Raw genomic sequence first — 16,644 nt, forward strand, 5'->3', positions numbered from 1 at the left:
CCAGGCCGGGCTCACTCTGCTCCTGCTCCAGGCTTCAAACTTAACTCACTCTGGGTCCCAGGCCAGGCTCACTCTGACACCCAGGACGGGCTCACTCTGCTCCCGCTCCAGGCTCTGAATGTGACTCACTCTGGGACCCAGGCTGGGCTCACTCTGCTCCAGCTCTGGGCTCACTTTGCTCCCAATCCAGCACCCAGGCTAGGCTTGCTGTGCTCCCACTCCGAGCTCCGACTGTGACTCACTTTGGGACCCGGGGCCGGGCTCACTTTGCTTCCAATCCGGGCTCGCTCTGCTCCCGCTCCCGGCTCCGACTGTGACTCACTCTGGTACCCGGGACGGGCTCACTCTGCTCTCATTCCAGGCTCTGGTCGCGACTCACTCCTGGACCCAGGTCGGGCTCAATCTGCTCCTGCTCCGGACTCTGAACGTGACTCACTTCCAGCACTATGCCTGCACTCCATTCTCCATTCCCTCCAGGTAGGGTACTTCAAGAAGTCGGAGGGAGGGGCAAGAAAACTGCAGCAAGAGGGAACAAAATCAAAAAGAAAGGAAAAGGAACTGGTGAGCAGAGCAGCTCCATTTGGAGCGTCTTACTCTGTCGCCCTCTTAACCTGACTTCAGGTGTATCACAGAAACCTCTGGACTGGCATCTCAGGGTCAGCAGAACCGACTCAATTAGCTCTGACAGGGAAAAGACAGAGGAGTGACACTCGGTGAATCACTCCCCTCCAGTGCTACAACAATTCTACAAATCTATACAACAGCAGTTGATTCCATTGACCATGCTTGATGCTATTCTGCGCTATCATTGAACATATTCTGAAACTGCAGGAAGGTGATACACAAATTACCAAGACTCAGATGACTCTTGGCTCTACGATGGCAAAAAAAGTGTTTTGGGACCAAAGTAGTCCTCACCTTAATGGCGATGAGTTGGTGGATTTGCTTGAAGGCTATGCCACCGTAAGCATGTGCATAGGTGGCCGCTATCCTGAACGGGCATTGTAGGAGTTCCTTAAAAAGACCTGGCATCAAGAAGCATCAAGAAAGCAGACTTCCATCACATCCAAGGGGGAATATCTAATTGAATTGGTTCTGCTTTGACCCTGAGATGCCAATCCAAAGGTTCCTGAGACATACCTGAAGCATTGCAAACTATAATCACTCAGAAAATCTCTGGCTACATAAATTGGCAAAGTGGTGAAAGTTTTGCTCTGTCTCAGTTCTGTGGTTGCAGTGAAATTTCACGCAGTGAGTTTTGAAAATAATACATTTCAGACAGCTCCCCAGTCCCCCAACTCCCTCCCTCCGGACCTGTCAGAAAGTAACTCATCCAGTCTGAAATTTTTTGGGTATTTTCTTTTCCCAATTACAAGTCAGGAAAAAGAAATGTGCTTCTGAAGAACAATCTGTGTTGTGGAGAGTTCAGCTAAAAAGCTAACTGAAATGTCTAAATCTTATTGTAAATTGTATTTTCGCAGGTTTCATGTAGTATCAGAACATCAGGCACTTAGTTTTACAAGGTGTGAGAGTTTGTTTTCCAATAATGTGTCTCTTGGGAAGGAAACTGATAAAGAATACTACTATATCCCAGTTTGCCTCGATCCCCAGACTATTTACACAGCATTCATTGCAGCATTGTTTCAGTATCTGCTGAGGATTAGAATGGTGTCAGATCTTGAACCCAAAGACATTTAGTACATTAACGCACAGATGGACAAACTGTCGTTCTGTATGTCATCAACCAAACATGTTTAAGAAGAAATTGTCTGAAACACCTTTGACATTTTTTGAATCTTTGCCATAAAGGTGATGGGGCAGATGTCCAGGGTTTGGAGGTGGGTGGGGGTGGGGTGGGGGTGGGGGGGTTGGAAGTTAGGTGGTGGTGGTGGTGGTGGTGGTGAACAAGATTCTACTAAAGTGCATCTGTTCAGCTGTCTGTCTTCACTCCTGTCCTCATATGTTCTTCCCTCATCTCCCCACAGTGGTCACCCACACTGCAGACACACCTTTACTCGAATGCTGATCCCTCAGATAAACGCCTATGATGTTGACAAGCTAGGAGATCCAATCGTACAAGATATTCCCATCTAACTGTATGTAACATCCAATGAGGGGAGTCTCTAAAACGGCAGTGCAGCTTTGGGATAAACATTAGTTAGCTGCTAGTTTGAGTAGTACTCTTGCTCACATCATGTCCCATTTGTCTATTGCTCACTATGTCCGACATTGCACCAATTAAGTGTTCTCTTCCATATTTTCAAATTCCTCACTATTAATTGCCCCATCATGGCCTGCCGTATCTTCAGCATCCTAGGCCTTAAGTTCTAGAATTACCTTTCATCAACTTTCCGACACTATTCCTCATCCCTCCTTGAAAATGCTCTTTAAAACCTTAGCCCTTGGGCCAACTTTCTTGCTGTGTCCTTAAGTGACTTGGTGTCACACTTTATTTGACAATTCTCTTATCAAATGCCTTGAGACCCTATATTATGTTAACTGCATTATATAAGTTTAAGCCATTATTATGTTGTATACTGACTTTACTTTGTTTGCTGAATTTCCTGTTACATTTTTTTTCAGCTATCTGTGTCTGGTAGGTCTATATCTTGCTGTTGCTGTTTGATTTTGGCACTTCAGATGACCTCCCTTCACTATCATCAGAACTAAAGCCATAAGAGTAAACTATAGTCTAGACAAAGATTTATCAAACACAAGCCATGTAGAACTTACAATTTATTTTGACTTTTCTCTGCAGTAGAAATCAGTGATTTGTTCTCTCCCCCTCCCCCCCCCCCCCCACCACCACCACACACTCAAAATTAGCCCCCAGCTGTGATTACTCTATTGCAAATGATTGTCTTCCCCAAAATCTGGGAATTCCTATATTGAGGAATTCTCTCTCATATTCCTTAACTCCATCCACAGAAAAAAAAATCAAAGGACTCATTTAATCTTCAATCCCCTTTTTCAATTGATACTGTTCCCCTGCATGGTTCCAGATATCATTGTTTATTTGGCAATCATGTTTGTGCACAGGTTTGGGGAGACAACCATTATCTCTGTCCATGATGGACCAGTGAGAGAGAGGGCAGAGAGAGAAAAAGAGAGAGAGAGAGAGAGAGAAGCAGCCTCTTTCATAAGACGTATTTTAAGCAATACATGAGAAAATTGTTCTTCAAGATGGATAATTTGAGAATTGGTAGATAGTTGAAATAAATTATTAATTCTTTAACTAGCTGCTTGTAAAGTCGCTGATGTTCACAGTCACTTGTCTTAGTTCTGTAATAGATGATAGATGTCTCATGGATTTCCTGTGATAATTGTTTTCAGATTGACAGCCTCCAAAGTGACTGATGAGGAAATGACAACAAACTGGGGTGCATTCCAATAAGAAACAGTACTCCTCAGAGAAATACCTGAGACGTAACACAGTAATAAAAGAAACATCAAATCAATAAGTTATCTTTCAGACTGTTACTGTATCAAGGTTCAGTTTCCAATTAGGCTGCCCATGGAGGGACAATTGAGAATGTTACCCTTATAATTCTAAACCTCACGGTCAGTGTCACATCGTGCATGTGATATGTGTGTTCCATCTGAAAGTAGGTTCATTATCTGCTGAGACTTGATCCTGACCCTTGGTTATTTTTGTCAATGGTGACTTAACATTGCCTACCACTCTCAATGCAGTGTGAAGAGGCAGGTCCCAAATCTACATCAGCTGGAATAGAATCAAATCTCGCATTGTTGACATTGTTGCCAACTGCCAACTAAGTTCCTACCACTTGACCCCACCGTGCTTTCTTTTCCCATTATTTACTCACAGGATGTGGATGTTGCTGGTGAGAACAACATTGGCTGCCCATGTCTAATGATCCTTGAGAAGTCAATGGTGAGCAACCTTCTTGCATTGTTGCAGTCCAGGTGGGGTGGGTACACCAACAGTGCTGTTAGGAAGGGAGTTGGAATTTGATCTAGCAGCAGTGAAGGAATAGCAATATACTGCCCAGTCAGGATGGTGAGTGGCTTTGAGTGGAACTTGGAGGTGGTGGTGTTCCTATGTACCTGCTGTCCTTGTCCTTCTAGATGGTCAAGGTTGTATGTTTGGGAAGTTGCTGTGGTGCAACTTGTAGATAGTACACCCTGCTGTGACTGATAGTGGATGGAAGGAATGCTTAAGGTGGTGAAAGGGGTGCCAATAAAGCAAGCTGCTTTGGCTTGGGTGATGGTGAGCTTCGAGAGTGCTGCTGGAACTGCAAGTGAAGTGTATTCCATGTCACACAAACATATTTACATACAAGCATGCAAAATAGTAATAGACGCTGACACATGACTTGCTCCACATTCAATAAGATCATGATTGATCTGTTTGTGTTTCAAATTCCATATTCCCATCTACTCCCAATAACCTTCAATTCTCTTCCCAACAAGAATCAATTACCTGCCTTAAGAATATTCAGTGATTCCATTGCCTTCTGAAGCAGAGAGCTCCAAAGTCACATAACCCTCACCTTATTACTTTTCCTTACTTCTGCCCTGAAAGGATGGCCACAACTTTAAAACAGAGCCCACTAGCTCTGGACTGGACCCACAAGAGAAAACATGTCCACCATTCAGGACCTTACACATTTCAATCAAGTCACTTCTCACACATCTAAACTCTAGCAGAAATAAGCTTAACCTTGTCCATTCTTATCTCATAAAACAGCCCACTCATTCCGACATATCTATCTGGCAAATCTCTTTAATATTTTTCCTCAAAAAGACCAAAACTGCACACTGTATACAAGCTTTGTATTTGCGTCTTGTAGATGGTTGAAAGGCTGTGGGAAGTCAGGAGATGATTCATTCAGTGTAAAATTCACAGTCTTCAAGCTACAATACTTACGCGACTGTTTGAGTTCAGTTTTTGGTCAATAGTAGCCCCTGGGATGTTGAAAGTGGGGGGATTCAACAATCAAAATGCTATCGAATGTCAAGAGGAAATCTCTTGTTTGAGATGGATATTGCCTGACAGTTGTGTGGCGTAAATGTCACTTGCCACTGGATATTGTCCAGGTCATGCTCCATACAGAAAAGGAACCCTCCAGTGTCTGAGGAGTCGCAAACACTGCTGAACATTGTGCAGTCATCAGCATTTCTAACCTCACAATAGAGGAAAGGTCATTGATGAAGTAGCTGAAGATGGTTGGGCTGAGGACAGTACCCTGAGGAACTCTTGTAGGGATGTCTTGGGACAGGTGTTGTACACATCACCATAATGTATGGTAAGGTACAAAATTCAGTGGGGTGAATATAGGATTCATTCTATAAAGGGACACGAGATAAGAAGTGATGATCAAAACTGAGTTCATTTGATCAAGTGAATTGTAATTGATTGAAAAGAACAGGAACAAGTAACAAGATAGCAATAAGTGGAATCCACATTTCTGGTTTTGGAACCTGCCAATTAAACTTAAACAATACGTATGGGGTGAAGCCAAACAAACTAAAACAGACCTAATCACTTCTGTAACCAAGTTCCATTGAAAGTAACCTTGAATGTTAATTATTATCATCAATATTTTATTATTATTATATATACATACACACACATGTATATAGCTCCTGTTCCTGTACAAGCTATCTCATTGTGGCATGACAACTGGGTCAATTTTGTGACTAGTATAACACTGTGTTAAATTTACAGACTAATTTTAAACCAGCTACTTTCCAAAATTTATGCTTCAAGGCCATTTTAAACTAATAGGTTAACTGGCTCATCAAGGCATTTGTGAGTTCACATGTTTGAGACCCATCCTTAGATCACAAAAAAGTGCTGCATTTTAAAGGCAATTAAAATTTCAACATTATATTTAATGAAATTTTAGAGACTCGATCACTCATTATACTGACTGCAGATAATGAGGGATATTGATGTTTTACTGCAGCTAAACAGTACGTATCTCATATTGTTGAAAAGAAATCACGGCAGCACTTAGATGTATTCATATGTAGATATGGCACAGTAAAGCTCACACTGGAGTGCACATTATTTAAATGTTAGACACAATGTCAATTTTAATGCAATGGCGGACAGCACTCACATTTCACAAATGCTGATATGACTCAAAAGCCCATTACATCACTTTAACTGCAAGTGGTCCCATAGGATAATGAGATTTAGACACTTTTGAGCTCAGATTTCTAAGTATCATTGGTGATATTTATTTTTTTATGCAACTTTTAATTCAGTTGTTTGTTTTTAACTAAAAAGAAACCTTTATATGAAAGAGAAATGTATGTATCTGTATATAATACCCCACACTCACCTCCCTCAGCCCCACAATTTCCGGCAAGTAAAATCTTACCTCAGCTGTGCATACTTTACAACTCAGCCTGTCTTCATTCCTGGGGCCCTGTGGAAAACAAAACTCAGTTAGATCTGTTCATGGGAGAATGGAAAAGGAAATCTGTGAGCAGTTGTGATAATATTAATCAACATTGTGATGATTGGAACAACAGTCAGAAAATCAGATTTAATCAACTTGAACAGTAGTGGTATTTTTGCTTGAGGATTTCAATTCTGACAAGTTTATTTTTCTTTCAATTTAGTGCAAATTTAGATATGTTCAGCAGTTTTCCAAGCTTTCTTTAATTCTATTGATATATTTAACATCAGAGAAACTTGCAATTGTACCCATTTTGTTCATCCCCTGCTTAAAGCAGTGACCATATTAGATAGATTGCAGCTTCAATCTCCTCTACTTGGTTACAGAGGCAAATTATTCTCTTCATCAAACCAATTGCACCACTCAATCATGGCTCATTTGCATCTCAACTGTACTTACCTACCTTTTATTTATAACTTTGTCCAATAAAAATCTATCAAAGTGGGGGAAGACAGTGGCAAAGCGGTAAATGACACTGGATTTATATTAGAACATAGAACATTACAGTGCAGGTAAAAACAATGACTGCAGATGCTGGAAACCAGATTCTGGATTAGTGGTGCTGGAAGAGCACAGCAATTCAGGCAGCATCCGAGGACAGGCAAAATCGACGTTTCGGGCAAAAGCCCTTCATCAGGAATAAAGGCAGAGAGCCTGAAGCATGGAGAGATAAGCTAGAGGAGGGTGGGGGTGGGGAGAGAGTAGCATAGAGTACAATAGGTCAGTGGGGAAGGAGATGAAGGTGATAGGTCCTCTACATTGGGCGCCTTCTAGCAGAGCGCTTTAGGGAGCATCTCAGAGACACCCGCATCAATCAACCAAATCGCCCAGTGGCTCAACATTTCAACTCCCCCTCCCACTCTGCCGAGGATATGGAGGTGCTGGGCCTCCTCCACCCCCGCTCCCTCACCACCAGACGCCTGGAGGAAGAACGCCTCATCTTCCGCCTCGGAACACTTCAACCCCAGGGCACCAATGTGGACTTCAACAGTTTCCTCATTTCCCCTTCCCCCACCTCATCCTAGCTTTCGATTTTGCCTGTCCTCGGATGCTGCCTGAATTGCTGTGCTCTTCCAGCACCACTAATCCATTACAGTGCAGTACAGGCCCTTCAGCCCTTGATGTTGCACCAAGCTGTGGAACCAATCTGAAGCCCATCTAACCTATACTATTCCATTCCTGTCCATATACCTATCCAATTACCATTTAAATGCCCTTAAAGTTGGCAAATCTATTATTGTTGCAGGCAGTGCGTTCCATGCCCCTACTACTCGCTGAGTAAAGACACTACCTCAGACATCTGTCCTATATCTATCACTCCTCAATTTAAAGCTATGCCCCCTCGTGCTAGTCATCACCATCGGAGGAAAAAGCCTCTCACTGTCTACCCTATCTAACCCTCTGATTATCTTAAATGTCTCAATTAAGTCACCTCTCAACCTTCTTCTCTCCAATGAAAACAGCCTCAAGACCCTCAGACTTTCCTCATAAGACCTTCCCTCCATACCAGGCAACCTCCTAGTAAATCTTCTCCGAACCCTTTCCAAAGCTTCCACATCCTTTCCATAATGCAGTGACCAGTACTGTACGCAATACTACAAGAGTTTTGTACAGATGCAGCATGACCTCATGGCTCCAAAACTCAATCTCTCTACTAATAAAATCTAACACAACGTATACCTTCTTAACAACTCTATCAACACTTCCTCCTTGTGAATTTTAATCCTATCTAGTCTAGTAGCCTTTACCTCAGTATTCACCTCGACCACAGTGTCTTTTTCTAGTGAATAATAACAAAAACTATTCATTTAGCACTTCCTTATCTCTGCTGACTCCGTGCATAACTTCCCTCTACTATCCTTGATTGGGCCTAATTTTACTCTAGTCATTCTTTTATTCCTGATATACTTTAGAAAGCCTTAGTGGTTTTCTTGATCCTATCCACCAACGACTTCTCATGTCCCCTCCTGGCTCTTCCTAACTCTTCCTTTAGGTCATTACTAGCTAGCTTGTAACTCTCAAGCACCCTGACTGAGCCTTTACATCTCATCCTAACATAACCCTTCTTCTTCACCTTGATAAGCGATTTAACCTCCTTAGTCAACCATGTCTCCCACGCTCGACAACTGCCTGACTGGTACATACTTTTCAAGGAAACACAGTAGCTGGTGCTTGAATAAGCTCCACATCTGAACTGTTCCTATCCCCTGCAGTTTCCTTCCCCATCCTCTGCATCCTAAATCTTGCCTAATCGCATTGTATTTGCCAATTCCCCAGCTATATACCTTCCCTTTCCATCTCTAAAGTAAACTGAATTGTGGTCACTATCACCAAAGTGCTCACTTCCAAATCTAACTGGCTGAGTTCATTAGCCAGTACCAAATCCAATATTGCCTCGACCCTTGTTGGCCTGTCTACATACTGTGTCAGGAAACCCTCCTGCACACACTGGACAAAAACTGACCGATCTAAAGTGCTTGTACTATAGTATTCCCAATCAATATTTGGAAAGTCAAAGCCCCCCATAACAACTACCCTGTCACTCTCACTTCTATCGAGGATCACCTTTGCAATCCTATCCTCCAAATCTCTGGAACTATTCGCAGGCCCATAGAAAACTCCCAACAGGGTGACCTCTCTGTTGGTCAGAGGGAGAGGTCTACGGAGACATTTTCACATCCCACCAAAACAGCTAGTGTAACTTAAATTCAACAAATCAATCTGAAAAGTGAAGCCAGTTATGTCTAATGGTAACATGACTCCTATCTCTAGATTGTTGTAAAACCCACCTCATTCAAGAAACATGATGGAAAGAAAATCTGCCAATTTTAGTCAGTCTGACCTACATGTAACTCCAGACCCACAGCAAAGTGGTTTACGCTTAACTGCCCCTTGTAAAAGCCTAGCAACAACTCAACTCAACAGCAATTAGGGAAAGTTAATAAATGCTGACTTGGCAAGCAACATCCATCTCCCATGAAAGAATAAAGAGAAATAAGATCAATCTTAAATGATGGAATTGACCCACCTTATCCACAGCTTTCTGGGGAAGATACCTTCTGTGTGAAAACGTTCAGTTCCTGACGCAGCCATGATTGAGTGGTGCAATAGGTTTGACAAAGTGCATCATCTGCCTCTGTATCTATGTAGAGAAGATTGAAGCTGCAATCTGCCTACTATGTTCACTACTTTTGCATTAAAACTTTACCTACAACCACCCCATTCCCATAGTCCTTGATTCCATTCCCACCCCTAGCTTCTTTGTAACTAACTTGCCAAAGCTTTTTGCCATATTCTTCGAGTAGGTGGCCTATCATCCGTGGAGTTTCAAGATCAAGAATTAGTAAAGGCAACTCTGCTGGGAGTTCTTCCAAGCTGGAAGTGCATGTATGCGGGATGTCAAGGTTGTGCTTAGCAGTGATGCAGCAGGAGGTTGCATTGCCTGCTGGGTGCGCTGGCCATGTGAAGCTTGGCTGCTTGGTTGATGTACTGAACTGTGACCAATATTTCATGGAAAGTCACTGCTGTAAATATAAAAACAGACTGGGGCTATGAAAGTGGCCGAAGACACAGAGCAGTAAAAGAGTTAAAGCTGTAAGCTGCACAGCACTAACCCTTTTCAAACAACAGTCACAACTAAGAGACTCTGTTTATTTTGAACGTTATATTGATATCAGTTATGGAACTCATGTTGTTTTATATTAAACTAATTTGAAGTACTGCGTCTGGACTGTCCCCTGGTGCCAGTTCCAAACCATTTAACATTTTTTATTGGAGCACTCTATAAAATCATGGTTACAAACCATTATGAATTTGCATGCATGACCCACTTTGAAGACCGCCATCAAAGACAAATGACCCAAGTTATGGATAAAGTCAAGAGCTGATTAATTTACAATGAAAATCTAACAGACTCGAGTGTTCTCAACTGTCTACTCAAAGCCATTGCTGAAACGCACTCGTTCGCGTTCAGTCATTTTCTTCAAATGCTCAAAGGCTGAAACAAAATTAGGTATAAATGAAAGCTTTCTCCACACTGAAGTAAAAGATCTTTAAGAATGGCTTGTGATGTGAAGCACTCTGAAATATTCAATTAAGCCCCTGGTTTGTAGCTGATGATCGTAAGCTGAAGAACAGGCACAGAGACCTCAGGTTTGTGTGGTGAATTGGATTAAGCTGACTTGAATGGTGGCAGTCATGGCTAGCTAGTCAATGAGTGATCAGAATGGTGCAAAGTAATTTCCTGGGTCAGCCACCCTTCTAGAGGTAATAACAACCTGGGCTTTCCAGTAATCATAAAGCTCTTTCATTAGGTTGGTATCTTTTCTGGCACCTTCAGACAAGTAACAGGGTGTAAAAACATTGGTAGCGAGAAAGGACTGTACTGGGATGTCAGCTTGAATGTGAAAAAATGGTCTTTCTTGTCTGGACTGGTCACTGACCAGTGATTGGAACCTTGAGGCAGGGTGTAACAGATACCACTCCCTTTCTAATGTTATCATTATGAGTAGAGTATGGGATAGGTGAAATCTTAATCGCTGCATCACCAAACTCAGTAAAATTCAACAAGTGTGGGATTGGAGAAGGAAACCCCCACATCAAGTGGTGCTTGGAAGAACATCCAACCTGTTCCCACTTCCTTCTCATATCCTCTGATCCTTTGAGTCCTAAGAACTATATCTAACTCTTTCTTGAAAACGTTTAATGTTTTGGCCTCAACTGCTTTCTGTGCCAGTATTTTCCAGGCTCACCACTCTCTGGGTGAAGAAATTTCTCCTTATTTCAGTCCTAAATGGCATATCCCATATCCTTAAACTATGATTCCCACTTCTGGACTCCCCAGTCATAGGGAGCATCCTTCCTGCATTTACACTGTTTCATCCTATTCGAATTTTATAGGTTTCTGGCCTATTCTGGCTGATATATGTCCATCTATTATATCAGCTCATTCAGCAGTTCAGAATTTTCTAAAAATACTACATTTTTAATATTGAGAATACATAGACTTGTCAAGACACAGAGGAATTTGTCAATTAATTACTTCAAATATTTCCAGCATAATTCTGTTTTCACAAATGCGATTTTTTTTAATGAATAGTGTTTTAGTCTCACGATGACTTGATCCCTGCAACGTTGCAACAACTTGCATAGTCTCAAAATCATAAAATCTCTACAGTGTGGAAGCAGGCCATTCAGCCCATCACTTTCACCTCAGTCCTCCGAAAAGCATCCCACTCAGATTCACACTTGTACCCTCTCCTTAAATCCTTACATTTCCCATGGCTAATCCACCTTGCCTACATATCCTTGGATATTATGGGAAATTTAGCTTGGCCAATCCACCCAGCCTACACATCTTGGGGCAGTAGGAGGCAGACACGGGTAGAATATGCAAACTCCACACAGACAGTCAGGCAAGGCTGGAAATGAACCTGGGTCCCTGGCACTGTGAGGCAGCAGTGCTAACCACTGAGCTACCGTGCTGCAGAAATCTATCAGAAAAAAAATCTTGTGTAGCAGGTGGGTGATGTTAAGCAGGGTGTCAAAAGGGTTTGAGTGGATGAGAGGTGGCAGGAGTTTGGGAGGGGTGGGAACCATGAACGTAACCATTTGCAGATCAGATCGTTTGGGAAGAATTCAATAAATTGTCTTCATTTGTATGGCGATTGCTCAGACCCAAGCCTCTGTATAAGATCACCAAAAAAAGCAAGTAACATGTCACTTTTGGACAAGGATTCCTAACAATTAACCAGGCTAACATCATGGGTGGCCATGTCAGTCAATTACGTTTCAATTTCCTTTACAAAATATGGGCACCTCAAGCCTATAGACACGACCAAACAATATACCTGCATTCAAACATACCCAAGAGTATTACGTGAGAAAATTCTGATCAACAGTCACCATGAAAAATACACCTTATTTTGTTCACCTAAGCGAGTTGACAATCTTAGGGCCCCTTTGTCACAGGATCAGAGATGTTGGGAGCAGGTGGAGGGCATCGAAAGCGGGGATAAGACATGAAATTTTTCTCCTTACTTCAACCCTCACCTTTAGCTTACCCACTTTCCCCAAAACCTCCCAAAATCCTTCCCCCTCCAGCTAGATGTCACTCCATTTTAAAGCTTTCCGTGTGATTCGTCTGTGGAGAGACACTGTTTAAGTGGATATTGCTGTTGTAAATTTGTGAGGATTGTGTTGTCAGTAGGCCCAAAGGACAATTCATTACATAATTGTCACATATTTTGATTTGTTTTTACACGTAGGTTCAGGAGTTATTTGACAAACTCCTTTCAGAGCTACATTTGTGACAGTAGTCAGGCAAAGAGTCAAATTTTCTGTCCATTCCACTGACAATGAACTGAGCACCATCAAATTCAGAAAAGGGGTCTCTGCTACTCCAGCCTGGAATTTAGAGGTTGGGTCTAGGTGGGATGTTCTTCAGAGGGTCAACGCGACTCAATGGGCTGAATGGCCTCTTTCCACACTGTAGGGATTCTATTATTCTCAAATTGTGGTGTGTGCGGGAGGAAGGAATGATGAGGAGATTTATTTTATGCGACATGTCATTATGCACTGCTTGAAAGGTTGGTGGAAACAGAGTCAATGGGAACTTTAAAAAGGAAATTGGGCATATAATTGAAAGGAAATATTCACTGAGCTGTGGGGAAAGGGTAGGGGCTCTGGGAGCAGTTCAGAGAGTCAATACAGATATGATGGACCTTAAAATGATCTCCTGTGTACTGCAAGGTTCTGCAATACTACGGCAAGGCCATTTCTCATTCCCAACTAACCTTATTAGCTCTGGGACTGAAGTTGTCATTTTAGTAGCATTTGTGCTGAATTGGAGGGCAGCTATGTGTAGTAGGCTCATGGCCAGTGGGAGTTGTGTTAAAACTGTCCAAACATGTTTCATGAAAAAGAGGCATCAGTTGTTGGAGAAAGGAGTCAGTCGACATTTCAGGGTTAGATTTGCAAGAAAGTCCCTGTTGCAAACTGGCTGACCTTTCAATGCATTTGACCATCCAATTCCAACATTTGCAAAACGGCCCCAAGTCTTCGAGTTCTTGAACATAGCTTCAACATAAACAGTGTCAGAATGTGAGAAAAAGAAAAGAATATGAAAAAAAGCAGACATTTAGTCACTCGAAGAAATTGAAGATTGAGAAAGTTTATTCCAGATTTTTAGAGTTTGCAGTTCCCATTGTAAACAAGTCAATCACCTTGGCTGAAAGGATGCATAGTGATTTGTTGGGCATTTGAAATATTGTAAAATAAAACTTTTGTAAGTTTTCCACTTCAGATGTAATCCAAGTTATTTAAGGGCAGAACCTACATATGATGGGAGGGCTACATGAATAAATGACTTGTTTCAGAAAAGTGGAATACTTTGAGGTAACCGAATACTCAGTGCTCTCACATCAATATATTCTTGTTCTTTACTCGAGGCCTAGAGGCCTAACAAGTGGCAATAATTCAGGGTCAATTTCTCCATTTTGTAACCTGAAAGGAGAGCTTGTGTCCTCATTGTAATTCACCCAACCACCCCACATTGGTGAAGCAAAATGGAACTTACAGAGACATCAGAGCTCAGGGCGAAAAAGTGATCCTTTGGCCTCTTCAGCCTGTGTCCTCAGATCAACCATGACCTGGTTGACTATGTCTTCACCCCATCTCCCTCAAACGGTAAAGTCACACACAATACCCATGCCCATTAAAATCGATCAGTCTTACTTCCAACAAAATTCCAAATGATCACCCCATCATCACCAGCTTTTTCAGAATGAGAGTTCCAGATTTTCACTACCCTTCGGGTGCAGAAGTGCTTTTTGATATGTCACTCCTGATCGGTTCACTATAAGGAGGGATCAAGGTGAATAGTACAGATACATTTAAAGGGAAGCAGGATTAAAAAGAAGAATGAGGAAGAAATAAAAGTTGATGGGATTAGATGAAGTAAACTGGGAAAAAGGTTCTTGTAGAGCAGCCAAAACAAATAACTGTTTCTTGCCCCATCATTCTGCCAATGTACTATAGAATTCCATAACATTGGTGGTGAGAGATTGGAAGCTTTAAGAGGTAGAGGGACCTGGATGTCCCAATGCATGAATTGCAACAGGTTGGTATGCAGATTCAGCATGTTAGTTAGGACAATTATAGAGTCATAGAGTCATAGAGATGTACAGCATGGTCCAAATTGTCCATGCCAACCAGATATCCCAACCCAATCTAGCCCCACCTGCCAGCACCCGGCCCATATCCCTCTAAACCCTTCCTATTCATATACCCATCCAGATGCCTTTTAAATGGTGTAATTGTACCAGCCTCCACCACTTCCACAGTTAATAGAATGTTATCCTGTACTGTGAAAATCGAAGACAGCATTATGGAGTTATACTTTATTTGTACAGGCATTGGCAGGATCACATTGAGATTGCTGTCTGTAGTGATGTGGCGTCCCTATTTAACGAAACATGTAAATGCATTGGAGACGGTTCAGAGAAGGTTTAGGAGACTAAGACTTGGAACAGGTGGGTCGTGATCTGAGGAAAGATGGGGCAAACTCGGGTTGTATCTGCTCGAGTCTAGAAGAGTGAAGGATACTTTGACTGAAAAGTATAACATCTTGAGTGGCCTAGTCAAGTGGAAAGCATGGTTCACCTTGAGAGAATCTAAACTAAATGTCACTGTTTAAAAATATGATTCCTTCCACTTAAATCAGCAATGAGAAAACTTTTCTCATGGAGTATCATGACTCTTTGGAACTCTCTTCCTATGGAGATAAATGTCTGATGACTGGTCTAAATATGATGGGCCAAAGGAGAAAGTGAAGACTGCAGATGCTGGAGATCAGAGTCAAGAGTGTGGCGCTGGAAAAGCACAGCAGGTCAAGGAACATCCGAGGAGCAGGATAATAGATGTTTCAGGTATAAGCCCTTCATTAGGAGCAGGAGAATCGACATTTTGGGCATAAGCCCTTCATGATGAAGGGCTTAAATCCGAGACACCGATTCTCCTGCTCCTCAGATGATGAGCCGAAGGGCCTCCTCCCCCCATGCTATAAAAGCTCGATGGCTATAAAGTCTATGGTGTAAGCATCAGGTTCCCAGAACAACCCAGCCACAAGCAGAAGGGTGGGGTGTAACTAGCAGTCAGTAGCAAGGGCAAGAGGATAACTCTTGGTGCCCCCTGACCTCCCAGTTCTAGATATCAGTTCCCTAAAATCAGGCCTTCCAACAATGGAGTGACCACCATTTTCTTCCCCCCACCCCTCTAACTGCTCCCCCCTTCTCCGCAGGTGCAGTCTGTCTGCATGGGTTTTAGTCGCTATGCATACTGCATGGTAATAGGCCCACCTGCAGCTGGGTTACTACCATCAATTGTGGGATCAGGCCCTTCAATGGTCATTTCAAGGAGGGCATTGACAAGTTGGTGGAGTTTGGGGATGAGGTTCAACGCAAATAAGTGTGAGGTGATGCACTTTGGTCAGCAGAACACTGAAAGAGAAAATAAAAGAGGGAGTACGATTCCAGTGGGACTTGGACATACCAGTGCTCAGGCCACTGAAGATGGAACATAACTAGAGAGATCAGTAAATAATATTGCAGTTATAGTCCAAGAGAACTGAGTTGATGTTGAACTTGTATATCATACTTGTTAGACCTCAGCTGGAGCAATGTGTCCAATTGTGGGCACCACATTATAGGAATGACGTGAATGTATTGGAGGGAGCGTAAAAACTATTTACAAGAATGGCTCCATTTATGAGGGTAGATTCAAGAAGTTGGAACTGCTCTTGTTGGAGAGAAGGCGGCTGAGATAAGATTTGGTTGTGGCTTTCAAAATTGTGAGTAGATAAGGAGAAGCTGTTAGAGACAAAAAGAAACTGCAGATGCTGGACCCCAAGGTAGACAAACAGGAGGCTGGGAGAACAAAGCAAGCCAGGCAGCATCAGGAGGTGCAGAAGCCAACATTTCAGGTGTAACCCTTCTTTTGTTCCCATTCTTAAAAGAATAAAGAGTGAGAGGCCACACATTTAAAGTAAGGTGCCAAACAAAGCGAGGATAATATGAGGAAAAACAGTTTCACACAGCGAGTAGTTATGGTATGGAGTGTACTGCCTGGAAGTGTGGTGGAGGCAGGTTCAATTGAGGCATTCAAGATGGCATTGACTGATTATTCAGATAGAAATAGTGTGCAGGGCCAAGGG

General features: G+C 42.4%; 1 protein-coding gene across 2 annotated transcripts in view; it reads right to left on the reverse strand.

The window, feature by feature from the left end:
* The window catches only part of LOC122554152, a 342,532-nt gene that overhangs the window by 268,548 nt on the left and 57,340 nt on the right, over window positions 1–16,644 (reverse strand). For both annotated transcript variants that reach the window (XM_043698726.1, XM_043698725.1), the window contains exon 3: window positions 6,354–6,401. In XM_043698726.1, coding sequence (XP_043554661.1) covers window positions 6,354–6,401 — 48 coding nt within the window. The remainder of the gene's footprint in view (window positions 1–6,353; window positions 6,402–16,644) is intronic.

Source organism: Chiloscyllium plagiosum, chromosome 11 (assembly GCF_004010195.1).
Source record: "Chiloscyllium plagiosum isolate BGI_BamShark_2017 chromosome 11, ASM401019v2, whole genome shotgun sequence".
NCBI classification, from domain to species: Eukaryota; Metazoa; Chordata; class Chondrichthyes; order Orectolobiformes; family Hemiscylliidae; genus Chiloscyllium; species Chiloscyllium plagiosum.